This window comes from Macaca thibetana, chromosome 15 (genome assembly GCF_024542745.1).
Source record: "Macaca thibetana thibetana isolate TM-01 chromosome 15, ASM2454274v1, whole genome shotgun sequence".
NCBI classification, from domain to species: Eukaryota; Metazoa; Chordata; class Mammalia; order Primates; family Cercopithecidae; genus Macaca; species Macaca thibetana.
Genome location: NC_065592.1, coordinates 29,383,614 through 29,410,629, shown reverse-complemented (window position 1 = coordinate 29,410,629; position 27,016 = coordinate 29,383,614). Strand labels below are relative to the sequence as shown.

Genomic DNA, 27,016 nt, shown 5'->3' with positions numbered 1-27,016 from the left:
TCAAATTTAGCGTAAAAATACACAGGTTTTTCTGGTTCATTTCTGAAGGCTCCCATTTCACCTAAAACTTACATTGAATAAATGTGTATGCTTTTCTCTTGCAAATCTATCTTTTGCCATAGGGGCCTCAGACAAGAGCCTAGTATTGGGTGAAGAAAATAAATCTTTCTTTCCTCCAAAAGGGAAACAAAAATTGAGCTTCTTTAGTTGAAATGTCCAGTAAGCCTCTACCTTTACAATCAGAGATGTTTCTTGAATGGATATATTCTGTGTACATCCCAGAGGGGCAAGGCTTGCACTCAAGTTGCCCTTCTTCATCTTGATAGGATCCGATCCGGCAGCTTTCACAGGTGAAATGTTCCAGAGAATAATAGGTTCCCAAAGGGCAATTGACTGCAGAAAAAGCAAACAGGAAACAGCGAATAAACTACAATGGTGGAACACACTGGGCTCTTTTTTCCTAAGACATGTAAGTAATAAAGCATGCTTGCAGGTGCTGTTGTTTATAGGTTAAATTTTATGGCCAGAGGTTTATTCACAAGGTAAACCTTTCAGAAATATGTTCCCAGAAACCAACAGGAAGACATTCTTTTATTTTTTAAAGAAAAAGCAAATTCTTACTGACCAAGCTTAAGGCTTATATAACAGGGGTTTAAAAGTGTGGGTTAAAGCTATGATAAGCCAGATTATCATGAGAAGACAGTTAACAAAGAAAAAGCCGAGGGACAAAAAGGAAAAAGCAGTTTGGTTCCCTTGAGGATTTCAGACACTACAAACATTTTCTTAGTTGTTTTTCTGAATGCTTCCCCATTGAAACTGACTGCTTGTCAGTTAGCACCCTCATTTTTTTGAGATTTGATAGGTTTGGAGTGGCTCAGAAATTCTGAGACAAAAATAGAACATTAAACATTAAACTGAAAAGGCTGCTACCAAAATTAATATCCTTAATGGGGAAGACACTTGAAATTAGCACCTAGGTGATTCTGAGATCGAGTGTGTAATAATTACCCATGTACTCGTTAAACATGCAGATTTCAAGACCCCACCTCCAAATGCATTAGTCCTAGGATAGGGCCTGAGTCAAGATGCATTTTAGGTGATGCGAGATCACACTGAGAAATGAGAAACACCGGTCAATGGGATTACTGATTTTTACTCACAAGTGGGGAGGAAACACGTGCAGGCTTAGAACAACAATTTTAATGTGCTTTTGATGGGCTGAATTTGTCACACTATAAAAAACCCAGCTGAGCTCTTGGACTAGCAATAAGAACTGTGGAAGAAGGACACAAGAACCCATGTTTACGGAGAGATGAACATAAGACTCATGCCATTCGGTTCAGCTGAGTGTACACAGTTCCATTACAGGAGATTTCCTTACCTATAAATGATGATTTCTTTGGGGGAACAGGCTGGAATTGATCCAGATAGTGGCAGTCTAGAATAGGGGTTAAAAGTTAAGGGGTTGGGAGTGGAGAGGGAGAATAGGGAGTGACTGTTTAATGGGCATAGAGTCTCCTCTGAGGGTGATGAAAATGTTTTGGGAATAGAGGTGATGGTTGCACACGATTGTGAATGTACTTCATGCCATTGAATTATACACTTTAAAATGGTTAATTTTATGTTATGTGAACTTCACCTCAATTAAAAAAAAGACTGGTGTCGGCTGCCTCGATGGAATTTTTTGCCACACTACTTACTGTCTTTTATTTTATTTTATTTTTATTTTTGAGACAGTATCACACTCTGTTGCCCAGGCTGGCGTGCAGTGGTGCAATCATAGCTCACTGCAGCCTTGACTTCCGGAGCTCAAGTAATGCTCCCACCTCAGCCTCCTGAGTAGCTGGGACTACAGGCACGCGCCATCATGCTTGGCTAATTTTTAGGGTATTTTTTTTTTTGTAGAGATAGGGTTTTGCCATGTTGCCCAGGCTGGTCTCGAACTCCTGGGCTCAAGTGATCCTCCCGCCTTGGCCAAAGTGCTGGGATTACAGGCATGAGCTACTGCACCTGGCCTCCACTTACTGTCTTAATGGGTAAGTCTTATGGGCAAATTCTTAGCCTCTCTGGCTTCAGTTTTCTCATCTGTAAAATGTGCTTAATAAAAATGGTACCTCACAGAGGTGCTAAACAGGATTAAACATGACATGTGCTCAGCTGGAATACAGAAGTGGTCACAAAGTATTCGTTATTATTATTGGAGCTGTTACTGAAAGCTGTGAAGTCTAAAAATCTTTAAATAAAAATCAGATTTGAGTCCCTACCTGAACTAGATTTCTTTTCCTTACCAACAGTAGTTCCTTAGACTCTTGAGACAAAATAGTAATAATAACAACCACACAACAAGAGCAAAATATGTTTCATTTCAATATCCCTTCATAGTTGTAAAATGGCTACACCCATCTTATTTGACCCAGTATGCACCAAATATTTTTGATCACAGGGAACAGTCTTACCACACATACGCCCTCTCAGCACTGAGCCTGGTCTGCAGAAGGGGGAAGCCTTTTTTGTTTCTAATGAATTGCTGTCAGCTATAAGTATTTCTGATGCAAGCTGAAAGGAATACATGGGGTCTTTACTGAGAGTCCTTTTCAGTTTATTTGTGATAGTTTCCAATGTCTGAAGGAGTCGTTGCTGATTTTCCCATTCAAGGGTATCATTTCTTTCATCGGGTAATGGCACACTAGCTGAGATAAAAACAAAACAAAATAAAACATAACACAAACACATGGTGTTTCAGAAAGTCATTTGTAGTTAATTTTTTTACCAAATAGAAATGGCATATTTAAAATCTTTTAGTACTAATAACTGGTCTATAGAAAAAAAATAAAAATCTTTCAGGAAAAATTAATTCAAAGTAAATTTAACCACTATTCACTGAACAACTAAGTAAATACATGGATAAGACTAAGAACCATACAATTTGTTTCAATCCTTCTCTCATTGCTAAATCTATATCACCTTTTTTGGGAGTTCTTTATTATAACATAATAAATTCTTGTAAATTCTTGCATTTTAAAAGTATGCCTTAATCATGCCAAGATGAGAATGAAGTAGGGTGCTTGTCGCCGTGAGACCTACAAAAGACACCTATGATATTGACAGCAAAAGATTGCAAGACTTAGTTAACTGTGCTTTCCCTAATTCTCAATTCCAGAGTCATTTCCTAATAATGATAACAAATGGAAGATTTGAGAAGCAAGTTTCCAACCAAGAATTTTCCATAATATTACTTTTTCAGACAGTTTATCCTTACCTGTGATGTTAAAAATTAACTTAATTTTATAGTCAGATAATGGGGCACTTCTTTTAATCCGTGAAGACCTGGCATTGCCAATGCTTGTTGGTGTTTCTTGCATAGTGTCCAAGAAGTCATCGTAAGAGTAATCCAGCCTATTAGCTGCACCCCAGCCACCTGGTCCTGGAGAGTTGGGGCAGAGACACAAATGATCACACAGTTGCTTTTTCATCAGCATTTAGGTTCTAATGTTAAGCCACAAGTGAAATTACACTTGACTATTTCCTCAAATGCTCATAATATACTCCATACAGGGTTTGGTCTACAATGTTACATACATTGTAATTTCTGGTCACTTCATATTTAATATAGATTACCAATGAAATACACTAAAAGAAGAAAGAAAAATCTCTATGGAGCTACCAGGGCATTTATACCACTCTATCTTTGAGTTAATAGTTAATTATTTTAGCTTTAGAGGTAAATTTTAGAGGTAAATAAGAGCTGGGTGCAAAATTCTAATCCATTTCTACTTCTTTGCAAGGCTTTTCCCAAATCCTTTTTTTCTGTTTCTAAAATTGACCTTATAAACTATTAATATACATAAACAGATCTCCTCTTGTGAAGATAACTCAAGATGCTTTCATCATATTTTAAAGGTAAGGGTAGTTTACAAAGGCAGCACATAAGTTAAATGACTCCATGATACAACCACACTGGAGGCAGCAACGGTACGTGGAATTCTCTAGATACCCTTGATATCACTGTGATTAACTGCATGGGTTCAGATTGTGGCTTCTCGATGTATGCTGCTGTATAATCTTAGTCAAGTTACTTTTATCTTTCTGAGCCTCAGTTTCTACATTTATAAATTGAGATGATTCTTACCTGATAGATTTGTCTGTGGATTAAATGAGACAAAATATATAAGCTGTCAAACTCAGCATTTGACTTATTATAAAACTATATTAATATTATTCTGGCCATACTATTGTTATGTACTTTAGACAATAATTTATATTTATATAGGCCTCTCCACTTAAGTAAACTGTTTTCTGAACTTTTTGACTTTATTTATGCTTTTGGCTATTAAAATTAACTGGGATTAATATTATCTTTTTACTTAAGCCTTTTCTCCACAAGCATTAGGTAGGTGTTAAGAAAAAAATGAGCAAAGAGAAAAGTATTAAAAATGACTATAATTCTAGAAACCACATAGAAATAATCACCACGAACATTTTAGGCAAGCTTTTTTCCCACTATGAATGTATAAATATACACACGGATATACATTTATGCATACGTACATACATACATATACACACACACAAACCTGGAATAAAAACAACACACTTTTAACAAAACAAGATTATACTATGTATGTATTATTTAGTAATCTTTTTCAAATTTTATGGCATTTCTATGTGAAATGGCGGCATAATACTCTCTTGTATGGTACAACACAAACCTGCAGTTTCTATTTTTAGACTTTTAGGTTATTTCAAATTTTTAGGACATCCTTACACATACAGTATTTAATCAAATCTAAGATACCATTGGTTAGAAGATACATCCCAATTTCAGGTCTAAAGGAAAAATACGCATCTCAAAATTTATGAAATGTGGTACATATTTGCACAATGGCATGATTTTTACCTTGAGAAATATTCTTAGAAATGAAATTTCTGGGTCTAAGTGCATGGGCATTTAAAATCCTTTAGATACATATTGTCAAATGCCCTCTTAATTTCTCCTTTCTACACAACGTATGAATATGATTTTTTCCCCATAATTCGTTTGTTAATCTGACAGATCAAAAATTGCATTTCACTTTATTTATTTATTTTATTTATTTTATTTTAAGATGGAGTTTTGCTCTTTTTGCCCAGGCTAGAGTACAATGGCATGATCTCGGCTCACTGCAACTTCCACCTCCCAGGTTCAAGTGATTCTCCTGCCTCAGCCTCTCGAGTAGCTGGGATTACAAGCACGTGCCACCACGCTCAGCTAATTTTGTGTATTTAGTAGAGATGGGTTTCACCAGGTTGACCAAGTTGGTCTCTAACTCCTGACCTCAGGTGATTTGCCCACCTCAGCCTCCCAACGTGCTGGGATTACAGGCGTGAGCCACCTTGCCTGGCCTAGTTTTAATTTTGATTACATGATTATTATGAAGTCAAATCAATTTTATTATATTTATTGGTTGTTTATTTTTCATACATTATGACCTGCCAAGGCATGGTTATAAATGTTATACCAATCTTGTGACTACTGGGAATACATTTAGGGAGGAATGCTTGTTTTTTAGTATCACAGGATCATGTGTGCCACCTGCCCATGCCTTTCTCTCAAGAACTGCCATTTGGACCCTTATTAGATGACAAATATTGCTCATCTCATAGACTTGTGATGACAACTGACTCTAGGTGTAATCTTGTGCCCCCACAACCTACCCCAACAATCTGGGAGGGGAAACCTGGATGGTGTTTAACAGAAGAGGGTTGATTATTCTAGATATGTTACTGACAATGCCACCTTACTTTTTCCTATCTAAAACCTTAATTTCCAAAATGTTTACTAAAGTGTTGTACATAATAGTAAACAACTGAAAATAACCCAAAATCTACCAATGGGAACTATTTCTATAAATTATGGTAAACTGATCAATGGGATAATATGTGGCTATTCAAACTGTATTGAAGTAGGATATTTAGTGAATAAAAATGTCCTCAATACAATGTTAATTAAGAATTTGTGTTCAAAATAGTGTCAGTGTATATACAATAAACAGTTATATATATGTAGTAATATGTATATATCATAGTATGGTATGTATACAGTATATATAGTATGGTGTATATATATGTATAACTACATATATATAGTTATAAATATATACATGTATTAACAGGCTTTTTCTGGGGTTGTGGATTATCTTCATTTCATTTTTTGTTTTTAAGCATTTTAAAAATTGTCTAATAAACATATATGCACAAATGATATTTAAAAGTATTTAAAAATCGAAAGCAACAGTCAACATCACTCTTAATGCTAAATCACCAAAAATACTACAAACATGATTAGTATTTGAAATGGAAATGATGTCTGCTGTAATGCAAATTAATACTTACCATCTCATAACCTTCTAAGCACATGACTTGTACTTGTTCATTCAATGCTTAAAATGGTCACATGAGGTGAGTACTCTTATATAGGTGAGGAAACTGAGGCACAGAGTGTGTTGATAGCTTGCTCAAGATCACACAGCTAGTAGGTAGTGAGGCCAGGATTTTGACTTAAGTAGTTGGGTGTAGAGTCCGCGTATTTAACCACTACACTACTTTGATAACACTATTATTATTATTATCTTTTTTTTTTTTTTTTGATACCTAGTCTCACTTTGTTGCCCAGGCTGGAGTGCAGTGGCATAATCACAGCTCACTGCAGCCTCGAATTCCTGGGCTCAAGGGATCCTCCCACCTCATCCCATAAATAGCTGGGACTACAGGTGTGTGCCACCATGCCTGGCAAAAAATAATCTTAATAAAAATGTTCAGAGTAAACATAGTAACATATGTTTCTCACAGTAAACATAGAGAAAACATCACAATTCCACTTAAAGATATATTAGACTTGAATAAATGAAATCTTAACATATTTTTGGTGAGGAATCTGAATATTTTACATGTGTAACTATTTTATGTTAATGACTTCATTGTAACTTACATTGAATGCCATATCAAAGTTGCTGTTAGGACTTTATTACTATTCTCTTTTAGGATACACCAACATTTGAATTTTACCAGCATACGTGACTTGGTTTTCTTAGTTTTTGTCATTTTTAAGAATCCTGGTAAATAATTTTAAATAATTTATTTGTTACTAAAATTTGATATATCCTTAGTGATCATTCAGCACATTATCAAATTATTTAGCCAACTTAAAATACTTGATGAATACATTAACAAAAGTTAACGTTTCTAGTTTGCCTCACTTTTCTGGAATTATTCTTATTTTGCAGATTAGTCTTGCCAACTACCGATGCCACAGAATTTAATTACCAATTGCAAAGCCATTTTCATAGTCATAATTATATTCTAGGCAATATTTTTTGGTCAGGTTCTCCTCCAGTCTGCAATCAATGTCCTCTGCATCACTACAAAATGATGGGACCTGCAAGTAAAAAATGAAGAGGATAAAGTGTAAATCACTTTCCTGCATGCCTTGGATAAAAACTTTGCTCCCCCGGCCTTCACATCTCCATCAGCAGGAGGGAAGGGAGGGCCCCAGAGCTCTGCACATTCCTCAAAGGGATTCTGACCCTCCTCCCCTGCGGCCTCTAACTGTCTGTTGGTCACCAGGATTAGTTTCACACCTTTTATCTCTGTTTATGTCACTCACCATGAGAAACCCAGGGCTCCTGGGATATCTCCTGGCTCTAAATCTTCATCCTATATGGCTCCTTGGAACCCTTTCTCTGACCCCATCTTCCACTCCTCTTCCCCAATCCCCCAAGCCTTCCTCTATGCCCTCTGAAGCTCAGTCAGTAATTAGCAAATCTGTTAGTTTCTACCTCTTCTCTTTATGTTCTCTTCACCTTTGCCCTAAAACCTTTCCAATTTTCTGGAACTTTTCCCAGAAAATATTCTAGAAATACTAGAAATTCCAGAATCCTGGAATTGGTGGCAGGACTGGAAGTGGAGGAAGGTCCTTCTCACTATTTATTGCTGTTTCCAGATCACACTCCCTCACATCTCCTTAAAGGCTCACAGTTCTGAAGCTCATGCCATCAACTCTACCATTCATTGACCCTTCTGGTGACAGTCACCTGCAGCATTTACCCTCTGTGTCACTCCCTCATTCCAAGAACATTTGGTAACTGTCCTGTTATAGTTCTTGGTGATTTCTATAGACACCAAGCAAATCCTTCCATCTCCTTGGATTCTCAGTTCCTTTCCTCTTCTTTCTTGTATTATAGCTTTACTCTGTCACTCTCTCCCGTAGTCATACCCTCAGACCTTGTCATTGTCAGAAACTGCACCTTCTCCTCTTCTCAGGAATCCAACAGTTCCTTGACTTCATCAGAATGTATAATCCATTGACCCTAGTGCCTCTCCTTTAGCCCCTCATGTCTTCATGTCTTTGTTTACTCATCTAAAATTCCATAGTCCATCACCATGGAATGTCTCCTCCCTTGCAAGACTCTTCCTCAATTTGTTTGTCTGGACAACACTTACCCTTGGTTAAATTAATCATTCTGCTTTCCCACACTTGTACTACATGGTCAACTAAGGCTTGAGAAAAAATATAACCTTGCTGGCTGCCAATCTTACCACAATTCTTTAGCATACTTATTCATCCTTTCTTAGAAAATTATTTTACACCACCTTCTCTCTTCTTAAGCCTCCAACAACTCCTCCCCATTCTTACTCTCAGATGATCATCTTTTTACGCTGATCAAAATTGAACTCAGAAAAGAGACTTCGTTCACACACTTCCATCCTCATGAGTACCCAGACCTATGCCCTTTTACACTCTGCCTCCTTGACTCTTCTTTTTATCCCACAATCTACCTCCAATGTATCAGCAAGTCCTACTGAATCTACTTTCAGAAGATATAAAAAAATCCAATAACTTCTCACCACCTCCAGTGCCGCCCAAGCCACCATCATCTCTTGCTTTCCTTTCCTATGTAGTTTTTTACTTTCTTCTCTTACCTTTTGCTTCTCCTAGAGCCCAAAGTCATCAGTAAGTTGTTCCCTCAGATGGCTTTCCATCTCAATCAGAGTAAAAGGCAAAGATTTACAGTGACTTTCAAGGCTCTCCACAGTCTGATTTCTCTTCTTACTCCCATCTCCTCTTCCACATGTGATTTCTGTGACCATGTATCACTCAGCCCTTCATCCTCTCTACCTTTGCCACTCTGACGTCTTTATGGTGGTTCAAACTCCGAAACACACTCCTGCCTCTGGGCCTTTGCACTTGCTGCTCCCTCTGCCTGGAACGCTTTTCCCCTAGATATGCTCATGGCTCACTGCCTCACTCCTTCAGGCCTCTTCTCAAATAGGAACCTAGCGAGGCTTTACCATCTTCTGTTTTATTTTATTCCATAGCATACGCCATCTGACATGCTACATATTTTCCTTGTAATTTGTTTATTGTTGGTGTATTTATCAACACGTAAATTCTGTGAGCACAGGGAGTTTTGCCTGTTTATTCAGATCTAAATCCCTAGTGTCTACAATAGGATATACTTACTAAATATTTATTAAATGAACAAATAAGCATTTAATAGTACATTCTAATCCCTTATAGCATCTTTTTTTTTTTTTTTTTTTTTTTTTTTTTTTTTTGAGACGGAGTTTCGCTCTGTCGCCCAGGCTGGAATGCAGTGGCCGGATCTCAGCTCACTGCAAGCTCCGCCTCCCGGGTTTACGCCATTCTCCTGCCTCAGCCTCCCGAGTAGCTGGGATTACAGGCGCCCGCCACCTCGCCCGGCTAGTTTTTTGTATTTTTTTTTTAGTAGAGACGGGGTTTCACCGGGTTAGCCAGGATGGTCTCGATCTCCTGACCTCGTGATCCGCCCGTCTCGGCCTCCCAAAGTGCTGGGATTACAGGCTTGAGCCACCGCGCCCGGCCCCCCTTATAGCATCTTTAACCTGCTACAATTTAGTGTCTGGTAGACACTGAGTCTAACACATACAAAAATATTTAATATTTTAAAGATTTCTTTACCACTTTGGGGTGGAGTATAATTAGCGTGAGTGTATTGTTGCCTTTCAAGTATAGGTCTATAGTAACAGAGGCCTAATGGGTGTAATATTTTCTTGGTTTGCTAGCAACAGTGACAACATTATTTCTCTTTTTGGAATTTGGTTTTATTGAATAGATTTAAATATAACATTTTTAATAAGTGTTTTTGAATGGACATTCGTTAATATGTTAGGTGTATTGTATGCTTGGCATACAGTAAGCAGCACAATAAAATGTTAGCAAATAAATAAAGTGCTACCCAGTCTACAAGGCATACAAATATGTATCTAGCATGGTTCCTGCCTTGAAGATGTTCAATACAGTTATATATATATATATATTGCTCTGCTTTCTTTTCTTTTTGCTTTTCTTTCTTTCTTCTTTTTTTTGGGGGGGGGGTGGGGGAGGCAGTCTTGCTCTGTTGCCCAGGCTGGAGTACATGGCGTGATCTGGCTCACTGCAACCTCCACCTCCCAGGTTCAAGTGATTCTCCTGCCTCAGCCTCCTGAGTAGCCGGGATTACAGGCACACATCACCACACCTGGCTAGTTTTTTTTTTGTATTTTTAGTAGAGACGGGGTTTCACCATATTAGCCAGGCTGGTCTCAAACTCCTGACCTCGTGATCCACTCACCTCGGCCTCCCAAAGTGCTGGGATTACAGGCGTGAGCCACTGCACCTGGTCTGTTTTTTAATAATTGTTGTAAGAGTCCTTTCTAAACAAAAATGCATCTTTTAAATCTTTTAAATGTATAATTATCTTTTAAGTGTCCAATTATCTTCTTATCATAAACAAAATACCACCTACTATGTTAGGCATTTTTGTCAGACTTTAAATAATAAAGACATTCTCAAACCATCCAGATCTTAAGCTTCTCTGACTTCCTAAGGATGTTTTAAAAGATTCAAAAACGTTTTAATGCATATTTACTTCTAAGTCATTCTAGAAGTTCAAAATCTAGGAATAATTTTAAATATTAGGTACATGTCTGGATCACAAAGAAGAGGGAAATAGGATGAGAAATTGCAGTTGTAAATGACTCAGAAAGGCTATGAAAGCCTTAATAATGTCCTTTATAAAAGGACAATCAATGACTATTATTGATGTACCATTTTTCCCAAGGTAGTCTCAAATGCTTCAGAAAACTTCTTCATCAGATCTGTGTCATCACAACGTGCTGCTTTGTAGAACATCTCAAAGGACTTGAACCCGTGGTTTGCAAAACGTTTTTCTAGAAAATGTTGGACAAAACAGCTTCAGTTGGTTAGTGTTTTTAAAACAAAGATTTGACTTTCTATGAAATAATTGAAACTTAATGTTTTGATTCTAACATAATTTGTAGGATTGTTATAAAAACAAGAGATGGCAGTTAAGGAGAGTTTCTAGGCATTAACTGATCATAATAAACCATGCACCAAGCAGCACTGGACTCGGTTATCCAGTGAAGAGTTTGCTTTTGATATATTATTCTTTATCTTCCACTCATACAAAAAAGTGAGTATTTAAGGGAAGAAGATATATAAAAATTGTTTTCATTATATTCCTGGGAATTTTTGAAAAATCCTGGCTGGCTCAAAGTTATTATATCTTAGATAGCATACATATTATATTTTCAAAAATTAGGCATTGAAATATTTCTAAATATTACTTTTCTGCAACCATATTCCTTGAAAGTGTAATTGTCATAAAGATAAATTTCTCCCTGGATCAAAAGCTTGCACGGTAGACTTTGCAAAATGCCCCTGAAGAATTCAGGGACAGTGTCCTACTAGCATCCCACTGTCTCAATCTATGAAAGAAGTGAATGGTATTGTTTCTATTTACTACTGCAGTCTGGAGGGAAAATAGCTCTGTTAAGTTGGTTTCATATTTTTTTCCAAGACACTGGTATTTAAATTCCATCTATGGTAGTGAATCAAAGATTCACTTCAGAGAATATTTATTTCCACTAAATGAATGCATTAGATTATTTTTATAATGATGTTTATTTAATATTATAGAATGGTTTAAAATCTAAGTCAAATATGAAAGACTGTGATTGACGTATTTTATTCCATCACATATGTTAGATTTTATTTTAAAGTCAGCTCTTCTGCAGACTATAAGAATTTTTTCTCTATTTTTTTGTGCAACAGGGTCTCATTCTGTTTTAGGCATTAACTGATCATAATAAAACACGTACCAAGCAGCACTGGACTCAGTTATCCAGTGAAGAGTTTGCTTTTGATATATTATTCTTTATCTTCCATTCATAGCTGAAGTACAGTGACGTGAATCAAAGTTCACTGCAGCCTCCTTGAACTCCAGGGCTCAAGCGATTTTCCCACCTCAGCCTCCTGAATAGCTGGGACCACAGGAGCACACCACCATGCCCAACCAATTTTTTTTTTTTTTTTTTTTTTTAGAGATGGTAGTCTGGTCTTGAACTCTTGGGCTCAAGTGATCCACCCACCTCAGCCTTCCAAAGTGCTGGGATTACAGGTATAAGTCACCATGCCTGGCCACTATGAAGCTTGAAATTCATGTTTACAGGTTCAGAATTACACATTAGTCAAGTCTCTAGATATTTCTAATAAATAACGAGAAGGCTCAGATGGTTCTGCCTTAAACTGAATCTTGTCCTACAGCAATACAATTTATAACAAGACTCTAGTGGCTAATATTTTAAATCCAGGAAAGAGTAATTCTCTTATTCACAAACATTTCAAATTCATGGCACCATTTTCCACTAATTCCTATTATAAGGCAATTTTCTTCTTTAACATTTAGAAATGTACACACATTCACACACATTAAAGAAGTCTAGAATAAAATTAAAACTTACTGGCACAGTCTGGCCATTCAGTGGTATATGTTGGTTTCCAGACACCATCTTCATAAGCACAATAATACTTGTCAGTAGACCCTTCTGTAAAATCATAGCCCTCCAAGCAAGTTAACGTACAGTTGACTCCAGTACTATCTTGAGCACATATAAAATCCCCATTTATAGGTGTGAATGGAATTTCACAGGGAGAACCTGTGTTAAAAAAATTGTATTATTCATATATAGTGGTACAAGAAGCATAAATTAAATTCCAGGAACTTAAGTGGAATTTTGAAAAGGACTCCTTCTGTCTACCACTATTTCTAGAAAAGCTTTTACCATATGTCTTTAGTGCAAGAGAAGGACAACGCCTGCTTTTTGGTCCTAGATTGACATACATTGAAAAGCTGTACCTATGTGTAATTAGAGGTTGTGCATAGTTTTATAAAAAGGTAAAGTACTTCTGACTTGGAGTTATTATCATTATTATTATTATTATTTTGAGACAGTCTTGCTCTGTCGCCCAGGCTGGAGTGCAGTGGTGCTATCTCGACTCACTACAGCCTCCACCTCCTGGGTTCAAGCAATTCTTATGCCTCGGCCTCCTGAGTAGCTGGGACCACAGTCACACGCCACCATGCCTGGCTAATTTTTTTATTTTTAGTAGAGACAGGGTTTTACTAATGTTGGCCAGGCTGGTCTCAAATTCCTGATCTCAAGTGATCCACCCGCCTCAGCCTCCCAAAGCACTGGGATTACAGGCATGAGTCACCATGCCCTGCCCTTATTTTTGACATTCCTTTAATAAAAGCAAAAACCAGATAACATTATACAGCAAATATATTTTCAGAATCTGTTTTCTCAAACATTTAAAATAGGATTATGTCAATAATACATTGTAACCTTAGAGAAAATGTTAACGAAATGTTAACTAAAGACTATTCTGGGAGAAAATATTTTTATCTATCACAAGGTCAAGGAATGACAATGGAAAACCTAAATAAAACCTGTCGGTCTTCTAACTGTAAAAATCTAATGCTCATAGCCTATTTTCTTTCATAAAACAGAGCACTATAGCAATGACATGTATCAAATGTCAACTAGAATTCTGGGGGCTTATGAAGACAATACCTTTTATGACAATATGGATATCACATGTCCTGTTATTGCCCGAGGGGTCAGTGGCTGTATACTGTACTATAGTCTCCCCTTGAGGGAAAAGGTCTCCTTGTGTATGACTTCTCGTAATGACCAATTCAGCCCCTGGAAAGGAAAGAAGGCAGCCAATTTTTGGGTTGTATTCACATTATTTTACTTTATTTTTTTTTTGAAACAGTCTTACTCTGTTGTCCAGGTTGGAGTGCAATGGCATGATCTCAGCTTACTGCAACCCGGGATTATAGGCGCTTGCCACCACGCCCAGCTAATTTTTGTATTTTTAGTGGAGACAGGGTTTCACCATGTTGGCCAGGCTGGTCTTGAACTCCTGACCTCAGGTTATCTGCCCACCTTGGCCTCCCAAAGTCCTGGGATTACAGATGTGAGTCACCGCGCCCAGCCTGTAGTCACTTTATTAGTCTCTTATTTGATTTGAAGTTTCATGTCCTACTTATGCAAATCAGTTGGGCATTCCGTGTTGCTTTGCCCACTAGTAGAAAATAAAAGATTTAATATTTATACAGTAACATAGAAATAGTAGATTCAACAACCCCATTAAATTAAGGCTTTCTTTGATAAACAACTGATTTTCTCAAAGTCCTTTGAGATGTCCTACAAAGCAACTAGGCAATAGGTAAGTCTGCTACAACATTGGGATTTTAATTAAGAAATTACTTAATTTGCATTTTTTGTTGTTCTCTGGGTTTTACTGAAACCCTTAAAATAAACTTCAGTTGTATTTGCTTAGTTTTTTTCTACTATCTTATGATCTTTTATAATTTTATTTGTCAAGTATTTAAGAACTGAGTCTGAATATATAGACCTGCAGTAGAGATGCTGATAAAATGCATGGTTTCTGCCTCTAGAACCACATAAGCTTGGAGACTCAAGAAATTCATTAGAACCCTGCTAGGTACAACACCTAGTGCAGGTTCAACAAATGCCCATGGAATACTGAATTAGGAAAACCCTCATGGATAGGTAAGTTTAATAACGTTAACTTATAATTATCCTAGCATTAAAACATGTTAACTTATATAATTATTGATTCTCCTTAGACAGTTTTTATTTGCCTTTTCTCTTTTATCCTATTAAAAAGCTTTTTAAAATAAAAAAGAATTCAGTGCTACTATGCTGACGACAAAGTCCTTGTCACCTCACCTGAGTTGTCTGAGAATTGAGGCTCATCCCAGCTTGCAGCATACACCTTCTCTGAGACCTGGATGGGAGGTGGAGATCTGCACCAGTCTATGACAGGTGGTTCTACATCTGAAGAACGTGAAATCAAAGAAGTTACAACTGATATTCATAAATGATGAGGAGGTTTTCAAAAGAGAACTGAAGTCAGTTTGTGCTGGCAGACAGCCTTGAGCTTGTAAGAAACAAGGCTGACCCTGTGGCTCCTTTGATGTCTTTTCCCTGATCTCCAACATCAAAGGAAAGAGCTGCTTTTGCTATACTGCCCCCTATCTGTTGAAGAAAAAAATGCCACCTTCCTAAAATTATCTTGGGCATAAGTGTGTGAAAGGCAATTCCTGACGTGGTGGGCATTTAAATTGTGAGTTCTGTCCACAGTCATTGAGCTGACCCAACTGGAAGGGAAGAGAACCATTCCAGACAAGCTGAAGGAATGAAATGACCACACCTGTCATTCCCATGATGTTCCTCTTATCTGAAGGGTCAAGACAAGGGCGAATAGATGGCTAAATGGAAGGACCATGGGCCAGAGATCCGAGTCATGCTGCAAAATAAGCATGATGTCAGTGTGGGTGGGCTACTGCTGGGAGGCCAGGAGATTATTTCCAGAGGTGGAACATTGGAGCTAAAGATTTCTAAGGTTGGCAAATTCTAGGTGAAGACAAAGAACAAAGTGGGAACCTGGAAGTGGGGAAAGGAGACAGAGGATGAAAACCATGGTAGAAGTTAAAGCACTGGGAGTCTGTGTTGTTGAGCACTGGAACCCAGGCTGAAAGGTGGATGTGAGGTGGGGTGAGTGAGCCAGGTTTCAAAGCCATGATTCAATGTGGTGGAGTTTTTAGGATGTCAATAAAGAACAATAAAGTGGGTGTATAATCTAGGCAAGACCATTGAGGACATAGGCATGGGCAAAGATTTTATGACAAAAACATCAAAACCAATTGCAACAAAAGCAAAAATTGACAAATGGGATCTAATTAAACCAAAGAGCTTCTGCACAGCAAAATAAACTATTATCAGACTGAACAGACAACCTACAGAATGGGAGAACATTTTTGCAATCTATCCATCTGATGAATATCTAACATCCAGAATCTATAAGGAACTTACATTTACAAGAAAAAAACAACCCCCATTAAAAAGTGGGCAAAGGGCATGAACAGACACTTTTTAAAAAAAGACATTTATGCAGCCAACAAACATATGAAAAAAAGCTCGACATCACTGATCAATAGAGAAATGCAAATCAAAACCACACTGAGATACCATCTCACGTCAGTTGGAATGGCAATTATTAAACAGTCAAGAAACAACAGATGCTAACAAGGCTGTGGAGAAATAAGAACGCTTGTACACTATTGGTAGGAATGTAAATTAGTTCAACCATTGTGGATGACAGTGTGGTGACTCCTCAAAGACCTAGAACAAGAAATACCATTTGAACCAGCAATCCCATTACTGGGTATATACCCAAAGGAATATAAATCCTTCTATTACAAAGATACATGCACGTGTATGTTCATTACAGCACTACTCACAATAGCAAAGACATGGAATCAACCCAAATGCCCTCCAATGATAAACTGGATAAAGAAATTGTGGTACATACACACCATGGAATACTATGCAGTCATAAAAAGGAACAAGATCAGGTCCTTTGCAGAGACATGGATGGAGTTGGAAGCCATTATCCTCAGCAAACTAACGCAGGAAGAAAACCAAACACCGTATGTTCTCACTTATAAGTGGGAGTTCAACAATGAGAACACTTGGACACAGGGAGGGGAACAACACACCCTGGGGCCTTTTAGGGGTTGGAGGAGAAGGGGAGCATCAGGATAAACAGCTAATGCATGCGGGGCTCAATACCTAGGTGATGGGTTGATAGGTACAGCAAACCAACATGGCACACATTTACCTATGTAACAAACTTGCACATCCTGCACTTGTATCCTGACTTAAAATTAAATTAAATTAAAAAGGAGGGTGTATAGGAAATAATTTTATTTTAATTTAATTATGCATTTTATACATCTGAAATATTCTTATTACATGCCTTTGAGGTTTGAGGGAGATAGCAAAAACATCATTTTTCTAATTATGTAGGTGAGGAATGTTAGACGAGGCAAACTTAAGAAACTTGCTTGAGGGCAGTAAGCTATTAAATTGTAGCCACAAGCATTAAGACCAAGTATTCCTATCCAAGAAACATGCAAATAAATACTCTGAAATTAACTGAACTGCACCTGTGAGAATATATGGATTCCCATTTTCAGCTAAGTCTCGTGAACATATGTTCAATTTTTGTCTTTTCCTCATGTTTGTTATTTCATTAGTGCAGACCTTAGGTTTATTACTTTACTACACTGTACACTCTGTAGACCAGTGATGCAGTCCCTTTTGTTCAGATCTCCACTAGATAGCACAGCATCTGTTCTATAACAGGTGCTCAAAACAAGTTGCTGAATAAAGGATAAAGCAATGCTCATAGCAGGTCAGTGTACTTTGAGAATGCTGAATCAAGTCAATTCATAGCTAAATTTACAAATCCGGTAGTATTTACTATTTTGCCAAAAGAAATGACAATTGAATATTCAAAGATTTTCTGAGCATATCTGATTTTATTCAGATGTTTTAAAGTTAAATCACAGGTGCAAGAGGGCAGTAAGGCTCGGTCAATCACTTTCAAAAGAATTGGAGGTGCCAGCAGATGTACTGTCTCCAAAGGAGAGGGACAGCCCACTTCAAAGCAAGTGAGACAGCACTCTGTGGCAGCCAAGGAGAAGCATTCCTGGCTTGCGTCTCATTTATCAGGGTGACACCAACACCCTGAAGAAAATAAGAAAAATGTAAGCTTTGGTGTATTTTCTTTCTCTCTCTGTCTCTCTGTCCCTTTCTGTCTGTTTCTGTCTGTCTGTCTCTCTCTCTTTCTCTCTCTCTCCCTCTCTCTCCCTATATCCCTCTCTGCTTCTGCTTCCATCTTCCCCTGCTTCATCTTCCTTCTCCTTCTTTCTCTTTCTTTCTCTCTCTCTCTCTTTTTTTTTTTAGATGGAGTCTCTCTCTGTCCCCCAGGCTGGAGAGCAGTGGCGTGATCTTGGCTTACTGCAACCTCCGTCTCCCAGATTCAAGCAATTCTCCTGCTTCATTCTCCCAAATAGCTGAGAATACAGTCATGTGTCACCACACCCAGCTGATTTTCGTACTTTTAGTAGAGACAGGGTTTCAACATGTTGGCCAGGCTGGTCTCGAATTCCTGACCTCAGGTGATTCATCTGCCTCGGCCTCCCAATGTCCTGTGATTACAGGTGTGAGCACCACGCCTGGACCTTCTCTCTCTTTTTCTCTCTCTCTCTCTCTTTTTGAGATGGAGTTTTGCTCTTGTTGCCCAGGCTGGAGTGCAAGGGTGCGATCTTGGCTCACTGCAACCTCCACCTCCTAGGTTTAAGCAATTCTCCTGCCTCAGTCTCCCAAGTAGCTGGGATTACAGTCATGTGCCACCACACCTGGCTAATTTTGTATTTTTAGTAGAGATGGGGTCTCTCCACATTGGTCAGGCTGGTCTGGAACTCCCCACCTCAGGTGATCCGCCTGCCTCGGCCTCCCAAAGTGCTGGTATTACAGGGTGAGCCACCACGCCCGGCCCTCTCTCTTTTATAATTTGGGAATTCAGTTAAAGTCTAGTAGCCACTCGAGTACACATTTCACATTTCACTATGTTGACTCTTCATTATGAAAAATTAAAACTTGGCAAACTTTTGACCACATTTCCAAGTCTAAAATCACTGTGTCAGATTTTTGAGAATCCAACATATTTTTCATGCAAATGGAAATGCTCATGTTTAAAACAACATGGAAAAAGGAATTTTTAAAAACTAAGCCTTATGAAATAGTCGGATTTTTACTGGATTTCTTTCATCTACTTTTACCAAAACCTGTAATGTACAGGGTAAGGAACCAGTTTAATATATGTTAGTTATTTCAATAAGTTATGTAACATTTTTAAAACAAAATGAATTTAACATAATGAATTTTAAAATAAACATAAGAAAAATAGGCCTGAGATAAATATTGCAAAATGTTGGTATGTTGTCATCTAGCTTTCACGCAGAGCTTAAAGTATGGCAGGCACTAGATCAAGTGGTTTATATATTATCACAAATTTAAAATCTTACAATGAGGTAATACATTCGTTAATTTTATTTTTGGATAAAGAAATTGAGGTATGGAGCAGCAACCCTTGACTTCAAGTGGTGCAGATGAACATGAACCTAAGCAGCTTGGGTTCAGAGTCCATGCTCTTGCCCACTACAGATTGCTACGTAGCCTACCTCTCCATGTATTTTGTTTTGGTAATGCGCAGAAGACCAATTGAGAGATGATACGGTAAACCAGGCTCAAAAGATTTAAAAGGACTGATCCGCCATGGTGGCTCTGAGGATGGAGAGAATGGGACAAATTTCAGAGATATCAAGTAAGTGAAACCAATAGCACCTGATACCGTCTTGGATATTGGTGAGAGGGCAAGGAGTCAAGCATGACTTCCAATGTTTTTGCTTGGTAGCTAGGTGGTTGGTTGCATCCTTTTCTGAGCTAGGAAATAATTTGGGTGAGTTTGAAATGCCTGTGAGGCATTAATATGGGGAAAGTCCACGAGGCTTTCAGAGTCCAGTTTGGATTCCAGAAAAGAGATTTGAACTGGAAATAGGAATATGGGAGTTGTCAGTGAACAGAATCACTCAGGAAAACTGCAAAGAGAGAAAGAGAAGGCCAGGGCTGAAACCCTAGAGATGATCAACATTTGAGAATTAGCCTGAGGAAGAGAAACCCACAAAAGAAATAAAGAAGGTTAGATAAAAATAACGGAGGAAAAAGAAGAAGATGGGAAAGACTAACATCAAAGAAGCTAAGGGAAGGAAAAAGTTTTGACAAGAAGTGTGTGGTTAATAATGTACAATGTAGCTGAGTGTAGTGGCTCACACCTATAATCCCAGCATTTTGGGAGGCCAAGGTGAGAGGATCACTTGAGGCCAGGTGTTTGAGACCAGCCTGGGAACACAGTGAGACCTCGTCTCTACAAAAAAATAAAAAATAAAAAATAAAAAAATTAGCTGGGTGTGCTGGCACATGCCTGTAGTCCCAGCTATTTGGGAGGCTAAGGCAGGAGGATTGCTTGAGCCTAGGAGTTTGAGGCTGCAGTGAGCTATGATTGTGGCACAGCACTCACTCCAGCCTGGAGGACAGAGTGAGACCCTGTCTCTGAAAAAATTAAATAAATGTAAAATATGAGGAAAGATTATGTAAAATGAGGACCAAAAAGTACAGAGTAACACTAGAGATCACTGGTGACTTTGATGACAGTAGTTTACACGAGTGAAGGGGACAGAAGCCAGACTTGGGTGACTCAGAATAAATGGCAATTAAGCAGAAAGACATGGCAAGCATTGGGAACTTTCATGTGGGTTCATATGGGAAGAAATCAGAAAGAAGCGGTGATAGTTAAAGGGTATGTACGTTTCAAACAGGGAGTGGTTTCAGCAAGTTTCAATGCCAGTTGGAAGAATCGGTGACAAGGGAGTTGTTGATCATATAGGAGAAGTGGTCTCTGGGGTTCTGGATTGCTTTCACAAAACTGCCCAATGATTCGATGAAAACTTACTGTATTAGTCTGTTCTCATGCTGCTAACAAAGACATACCTGAGACTGGGTAATTTATCAAGGAAAGAGGTTTAATAGACTCACAGTTCCACATGGCTGGGGAGGCCTCACAATCATGGCAGAAAGCAAAGAAGGAGCAAAGCCACGTCTTGCACGGTGGCAGGCAAGAGAGCATGTGCAGGGGAACTCCCCTTTATAAAGCCGTCAGATCTTGTGACAGTTATTCACTATCATGAGGACAGCATGGGAAAGACCCACTTCTATGATTCAATTACCTCCCACTGGGTCCTTCCTATGGCACATGGGAATTATGGGAGACACAATTCAAGATGACACTTGGATGGGGAAACAACCAAACTATATCACTTACCAATAACTTTGATATGGAAAACGCAGCTGGCTTGGTTGCCGGATAGGTCAGTTGCTGTGTATACGATAGCAACATCTCCAATTGGGAAAAGGTAAGGTGGGGTGAAAGCTGGATGAACATGGATTGACACCTTTTGGAGATACATAAATATTTTGAAAGTTAACGTCAAAAGTGCGTTTATTGTTTTTTGATTTATATATTATTAGTAATGTTAACAATGATACAATATTTCACATAGAGGAAAGGAAAAAGGCAGAGTTTTCTGGCATATTTCTTTCCAGATTATCCTATTTAAATGATTTATAGAATTGGCACACAACAAAATGTTGCTCCTTGTTTTTTAAATGTCTTTTATGTTTTAAAACGTCTTTTACATTCTTATGTGGTCTTTACAACTTAAAATGACTCTTAAATATTTCCATAATGTTCTGTAGAATAAATATATGATAATTTAAGAAAAATCTGTTGAAGGACATTAGTTTGACCCAAACATTTCCATTGTAAACAGTTTTGAACAGATAATTTAAAATTATTTTTCTTCTTATTTTCTTTATTGATGCATAATAGATATACATAGTTTCAGGGTACATGTGATAATTTCACACATTCATATAATTTATGAAGATCAATCACTATACTTCAGATATCCATCACCTTAAATATTTATCTTTTCTTTATGCTGGAATCATTAAACTTCTTCCCTTCTAGTTATTTTGGAATATACAATCGATTATTGCAAACTATAGTCAACCTACTGATCTAAGTAAGACGAGGTCTTATGACTTCTATCAAAACATATATTCGTACTCATTAATTAACTTCTCTTATCTCTCCCTCCCCCACCTTTCTTGGCCTCTGATAACCACCAGTCTACTCTCTATCTTCATGAGATACACTTTTTTTTAGTTCTCACCTGAGATATTTGTCTTTCTGTGCTTGGCTTATTTTGCTTATTTATTATTTCCTTATAATAGAGTTCCATGAACAGAATTATTAAACCCAAATGTTAACATTTTATTAGTAGATAATATAAAATTTATTTCCAAATGAATGGTAACAATTCATATTCCCACTGTCAACCAGTGTCAAAGTTCCCCACATTTTCTGATCTATATTAAATATTATCAATTTTTGGTTAAGTCAAAAATTTGGCACCAGGTAATTGCTTTAATGAGCTGTTTCTTAATGCTATATGCTAAGATTATATTCTCAAGTTTGCATGTATTATATTTTTTACTTCCTGAATTGTATGTTTATTTTTTCATCCATTGAAAAATTAATAAATTTCTTCTTCACTGCAGTTTTAAAAATATTTCAAATAAGATTAGAAAGCTATTTATGAAATGATTTGATAAGCATCCAAATATATTTGATGGTAGCTTTTTAAATGATTTAAAGTATAATTTGGAAATATATTTTCTGTGTGGTATGATTTGAGAGTATAACTTTACATCTTAAAAATCACTCACTGTATTTTTAAATTATCACCCTTTATGATATTTTAAAATCCATCTTTATGGAATAGTACTGCATCATTCTATTTTTATTTTATTAAATGTTTTGATTTCTGATGGATCCAGTTGTTTCTTATTATTCTTTTTGATACTTTAATCTAGGTATTCTTCTACTTTCCATTGCAGAATCACTTTTCATGCTCAAAAATATGCTGAATGCCTTTGAAATATATTTATTCGATAAATATTTTGCTTTTTAACTTTTTTCTTTCAGAAAAGCTAGAACAAAACATTTTGTTTTTTAATCTACAAATATGGCATGTATTTCCATTTGATTTCATTATTTCACCTGCCAATGTTTTATATTTTCCTTTAGGGTGCCATTCACCCTTCTTTTTAAATAGAAACCTAAATATTTTATATTTTATCTTGCATTGTAAGTAGAATCCCTTTTTAACCTACTTAAGTAACCTATTACTATATATAGCATTACATATTTTATAGAATGTGTGTGTGTGTGTGTGTGTGTGTGTGTGTGTGTGTGTGTGTGTGTGTGTGTGTGTGAATTTATCTGTATCTTGGTAGTCAAATAGTTATTTTGCTCCAGGAAATTAAATCAGGGATGCAAAGGGTAAGTTTAAAAGTCTCATTCAGGACACAGAGGAAAACTTAGAGTACGAATCATGGAATTTTTGTATAGACACACAGAACAGAAATTAGAGATATAACTTATGAATCATCAGTGTTCCTTAAGAAAACAGAATGAATGGAATAGGAAAAATGTTCTAAGATATAGAAGAAAACTTTGATTTGAAGAAAGCTATGACTCTGTACATAAAAAGGACTCTCGATGTACCAAAATTGATAAACGACAAGCATCACTTAAACAAATCTCAGATAACTTGATGTACAATTAAAAATTCCCACAGCATTCAGGAAGAAAAAAAAGGAGATTTTCAGAAAAAAAGATAGTAATCAGCCTATATTACCTTTCTCTTAGTCATTAAATGCTCATCTGGAAATAAAAGATGTTCTTGTACATGCAAAGGCTTAGTAAATATACGACCTGTTTATACTTTTTCTGAAAGAATGGATTTTGAACCTACCTGAACCTACCAAATGAGGTGAATCACAACAAATCACAACAAATGAGGTGAATCACAACAAATCCCTCATAAGAGAGAAAAGTCATGGTGTGAAGAACTGACAGCAAACACCAAAACTATGTAAACACATACTCAGTATGAAAAATTGTGGTTGTTAGGGTTCATGTGTTATCAAAGGTTATGACTTTTTGAAGGGAATATGCATAATGTAAAAAACTATATTAATTAATCTATAATAAATTAGAATAAGGATCCCAGATTATATCAACAAACTATAAGCTGCTGAAAAGTTAAACTGATAATTTGCTCATTTTACTTGAGTGAAATGCAATAGACACTCTTATATTTTTGCCACAGATAATTGGGTAATGAAAGGCTTATGCATGTTTTTAAAACTTTATTTAAAAAGACTATATTGCTTCCACATATAATTGCAGCTACAGCCCTAAAGCTGAAGAGTATAAAGGGTAAGTAATCACATATTCTAAAGAGAGCTCCTAAGAATGGAAAAATTGCCAGGAGGCTGACACAGCAGTGGCTGAACTGGTCCTGTGCCCCTTGCACTTACCACCAGCCCACATTACAAGATATATCTAGATCTATATCTATAGCTATAGCTATATTTATATCTATCTATAGCTATAGCTATATCTATATCTATCTATATCTATATCTATATCTATATCTATCTATATATCTATATATAGAATATAGAATACACACACACACACACACAAACACACATATATATGAAATAGGAGAATTCACTTGGGTAGAGTGTTGGGACATTTCCCCTGTCTTCTCCATGGGAGAAGGAATGGGGAGGAATACTGCCTTAAACCAAGTGGCTGGGCTTCAGACAACCACTCATAGAACATTGGCAGGGGGCAGGGAGTGCCTACAGAAAAGGGAGACCCGCATCCCATTCCCAGGCTGGATGCTTGCTGGGCAGTAGAAACCCATAGATTCACCCCAATGTGAGGGGTGCTGGATGAGACCCACACCCACACCTTGGAGTTTAGGGGCATATATGAATGTTGACAGGTGGCTGCATCTCTCCTGGTGAATGCTGAAGTCAGGAGGCTTATTTGAGCAATATGGACAGACTGGGAGGAAGGCTGTTCTGAACATGGGTCAGCCTGCACTAACAGTTGTTGGCATGGTGAAGACACATAGGCTGAAAGGGGAGATGGCAGTGCTTGAGTTGTTCTGCCCTATACCCTGCTCTAGGGGTTTTGAGAGGTTGTGGGATGTATGACAGGGCCTGGAGCTAAGGGGAAGGGCAGAAGGGGTCCTGCCAGAATGCACCTTCATGGCAGGTAACTATAAGGGGTTGGGGAGGGGGTGGTGCTCCTACAGGGCCTCCTGCCAAATCTGCACATGGACTACATAAGAGAAACAATGGTTTTCTTTTTTTCTTTTTTTTTTTTTCTTCTCACAGTGCATCAGCAATACAGAGAGTGCCACACAGCCTTAAACAAATGAAAGACTTTTGAAGCTTTCCTCAAAAACACTCCTTTCCCAGCTGTGTTCATTTCCTATTGTTTCCATAGCAAATTCCTTAAAACTTGGCAGCTTAAAACAAAAGAAATGGGCTAGGCACGGTGGCTCACACCTGTAATCCCAGCACTTTAGGAGGCCGAGGCAGGAGGATCACTAGATCAGGAGTTCAAGACCAGTCTGGCCAACATGGCGGAAACCTGTCTCTACTAAAAATACAAAAAATAGCCAGGTGTGGTGGTGCTTGCCTGTAATCCCGGCTACTTGGGAGGCTGAGGTAGGAGAATCACTTGAACCTGGGAGGTGGAGCTGCAGTGAGCCGAGATCACGCCACTGCATTCCAGCCTGGAGACTGAGTAAGACTCTGTCTCAAACAAACAAACAAAAAGCAAAAAACAAACAAACACAACAAAAATGTATTATCTTGGGGTCTTATAGGTTAGAGACACTAATGGATCTTACAGGGTTGAAATGAAAGTGTTAGTAGGGCTGAGTTCCTTTCTGGAGGCTCTGAGGGAGAATCTGTTTCCTTGCCTCTTCTAGCTTACAGAGGCTGTCTGCATGGTCCTCCTCCTCTAACTTCAAAGCCACTGATGGCAGATTGAGTCCTTCTCACTGCACATCTCTCAAATCCTTCTTCTGTTATAGCATCGCTCTGTAACCACAGCTGGGAAAAGTACTTCTCTTTTAAGGACTCATGTGATAAAGTTGGATTCACCTGGATAATCCACGATCATCCTCCCATCTCACAGTCCTTACTTTCATCACATCTACAAACATCCTTTGCTATGTAAGGAAACATATTCATGGTTCTAGGGATTATGACAAGGATATCTTTGAGGTAGCCATTTTTCTGTTCATCCCACCAGCCGTGACCCTAGAGAGGCCACAAACAGAGATGGGGAGGCATAGAAGGAGGAAAAGAATATCCATTGCTCCTCCGTTCTCAAGTCAGTCAGGCCACCTCTGAGCTGCAAGAGGAAAAAGCTTTGAAGTGGATACATGATTCAAGTTTTTATTTAGACAGCAAGACTCTTCTTTCTAATCCTTGAAAGTGATTTTTAATTATGGAAAGAACTATTGGTATACCCTAGAGTAACCAAAGCTTGTGACTGTAGAAAAATAGTTATTTTTCCACTGGTGCCTATTCTAGTTCAGACTATTCAATATCAGTTACACAATTATAGTTTTGATTGCACTGTACATATAATTTAGCATCCTACTTTTCTACCAAGAAATTTCTCTTTTTGGAAATTTTCTGGGGGAATAATCAGAGACAAAAGACAAAGACTTAGTACAAGGATGTTCATGACAGCATCATAAGTTCTTTCTTTTTATTCTTTCTTACCCTGCTTTGAGTTCATGTTCTATTATTACAATAAATGTAGTGGGGTTTTTTCCCCAATTGTCTAAACTGCCTTGTTTCTTTGTCTTTTTTTCTTTCAAAACTCTACATTATAAAGAAACCCAATTATTTACTTTCTTCATGCCTGTGTTGGAGAGTCACATCAATTTCAGAGAAATTCACACAATAGTGCAGATTAATCTCTATAAGTTCATGATCACAAAACTCAAATGGACCCTCAATAGTAGCCAAATAATCCTAGTATATTTCTCTGGTTTGCTCACTCTCCTCCTCAGAATGAGTTTTTAAAAACTTCTCAGTTCTCCTAAAACTTCAAAACTCTCTCATTCCCTTTAGTTAAGCTTCAGGTCTGACCACTTTCTGAAGAGAAGCCATTCACAATGAATTGCCCCCTCTTTTCCTTGTATAT

At 37.6% G+C, this 27,016-nt stretch overlaps 1 protein-coding gene across 1 annotated transcript in view; it reads right to left on the bottom strand.

The window, feature by feature from the left end:
* SVEP1 (sushi, von Willebrand factor type A, EGF and pentraxin domain containing 1) overlaps positions 1-27,016 on the bottom strand; it is a 225,919-nt gene that overhangs the window by 116,516 nt on the left and 82,387 nt on the right. The window contains exons 9-17 of the mRNA XM_050761409.1: positions 21,182-21,311; positions 15,121-15,228; positions 13,933-14,064; positions 12,820-13,014; positions 11,105-11,226; positions 7,303-7,414; positions 3,260-3,424; positions 2,457-2,690; positions 232-393 (exon numbers count right to left, since the gene is read on the bottom strand). Of these exons, the coding sequence (XP_050617366.1) occupies positions 232-393; positions 2,457-2,690; positions 3,260-3,424; positions 7,303-7,414; positions 11,105-11,226; positions 12,820-13,014; positions 13,933-14,064; positions 15,121-15,228; positions 21,182-21,311 (1,360 nt within the window). The remainder of the gene's footprint in view (positions 1-231; positions 394-2,456; positions 2,691-3,259; positions 3,425-7,302; positions 7,415-11,104; positions 11,227-12,819; positions 13,015-13,932; positions 14,065-15,120; positions 15,229-21,181; positions 21,312-27,016) is intronic.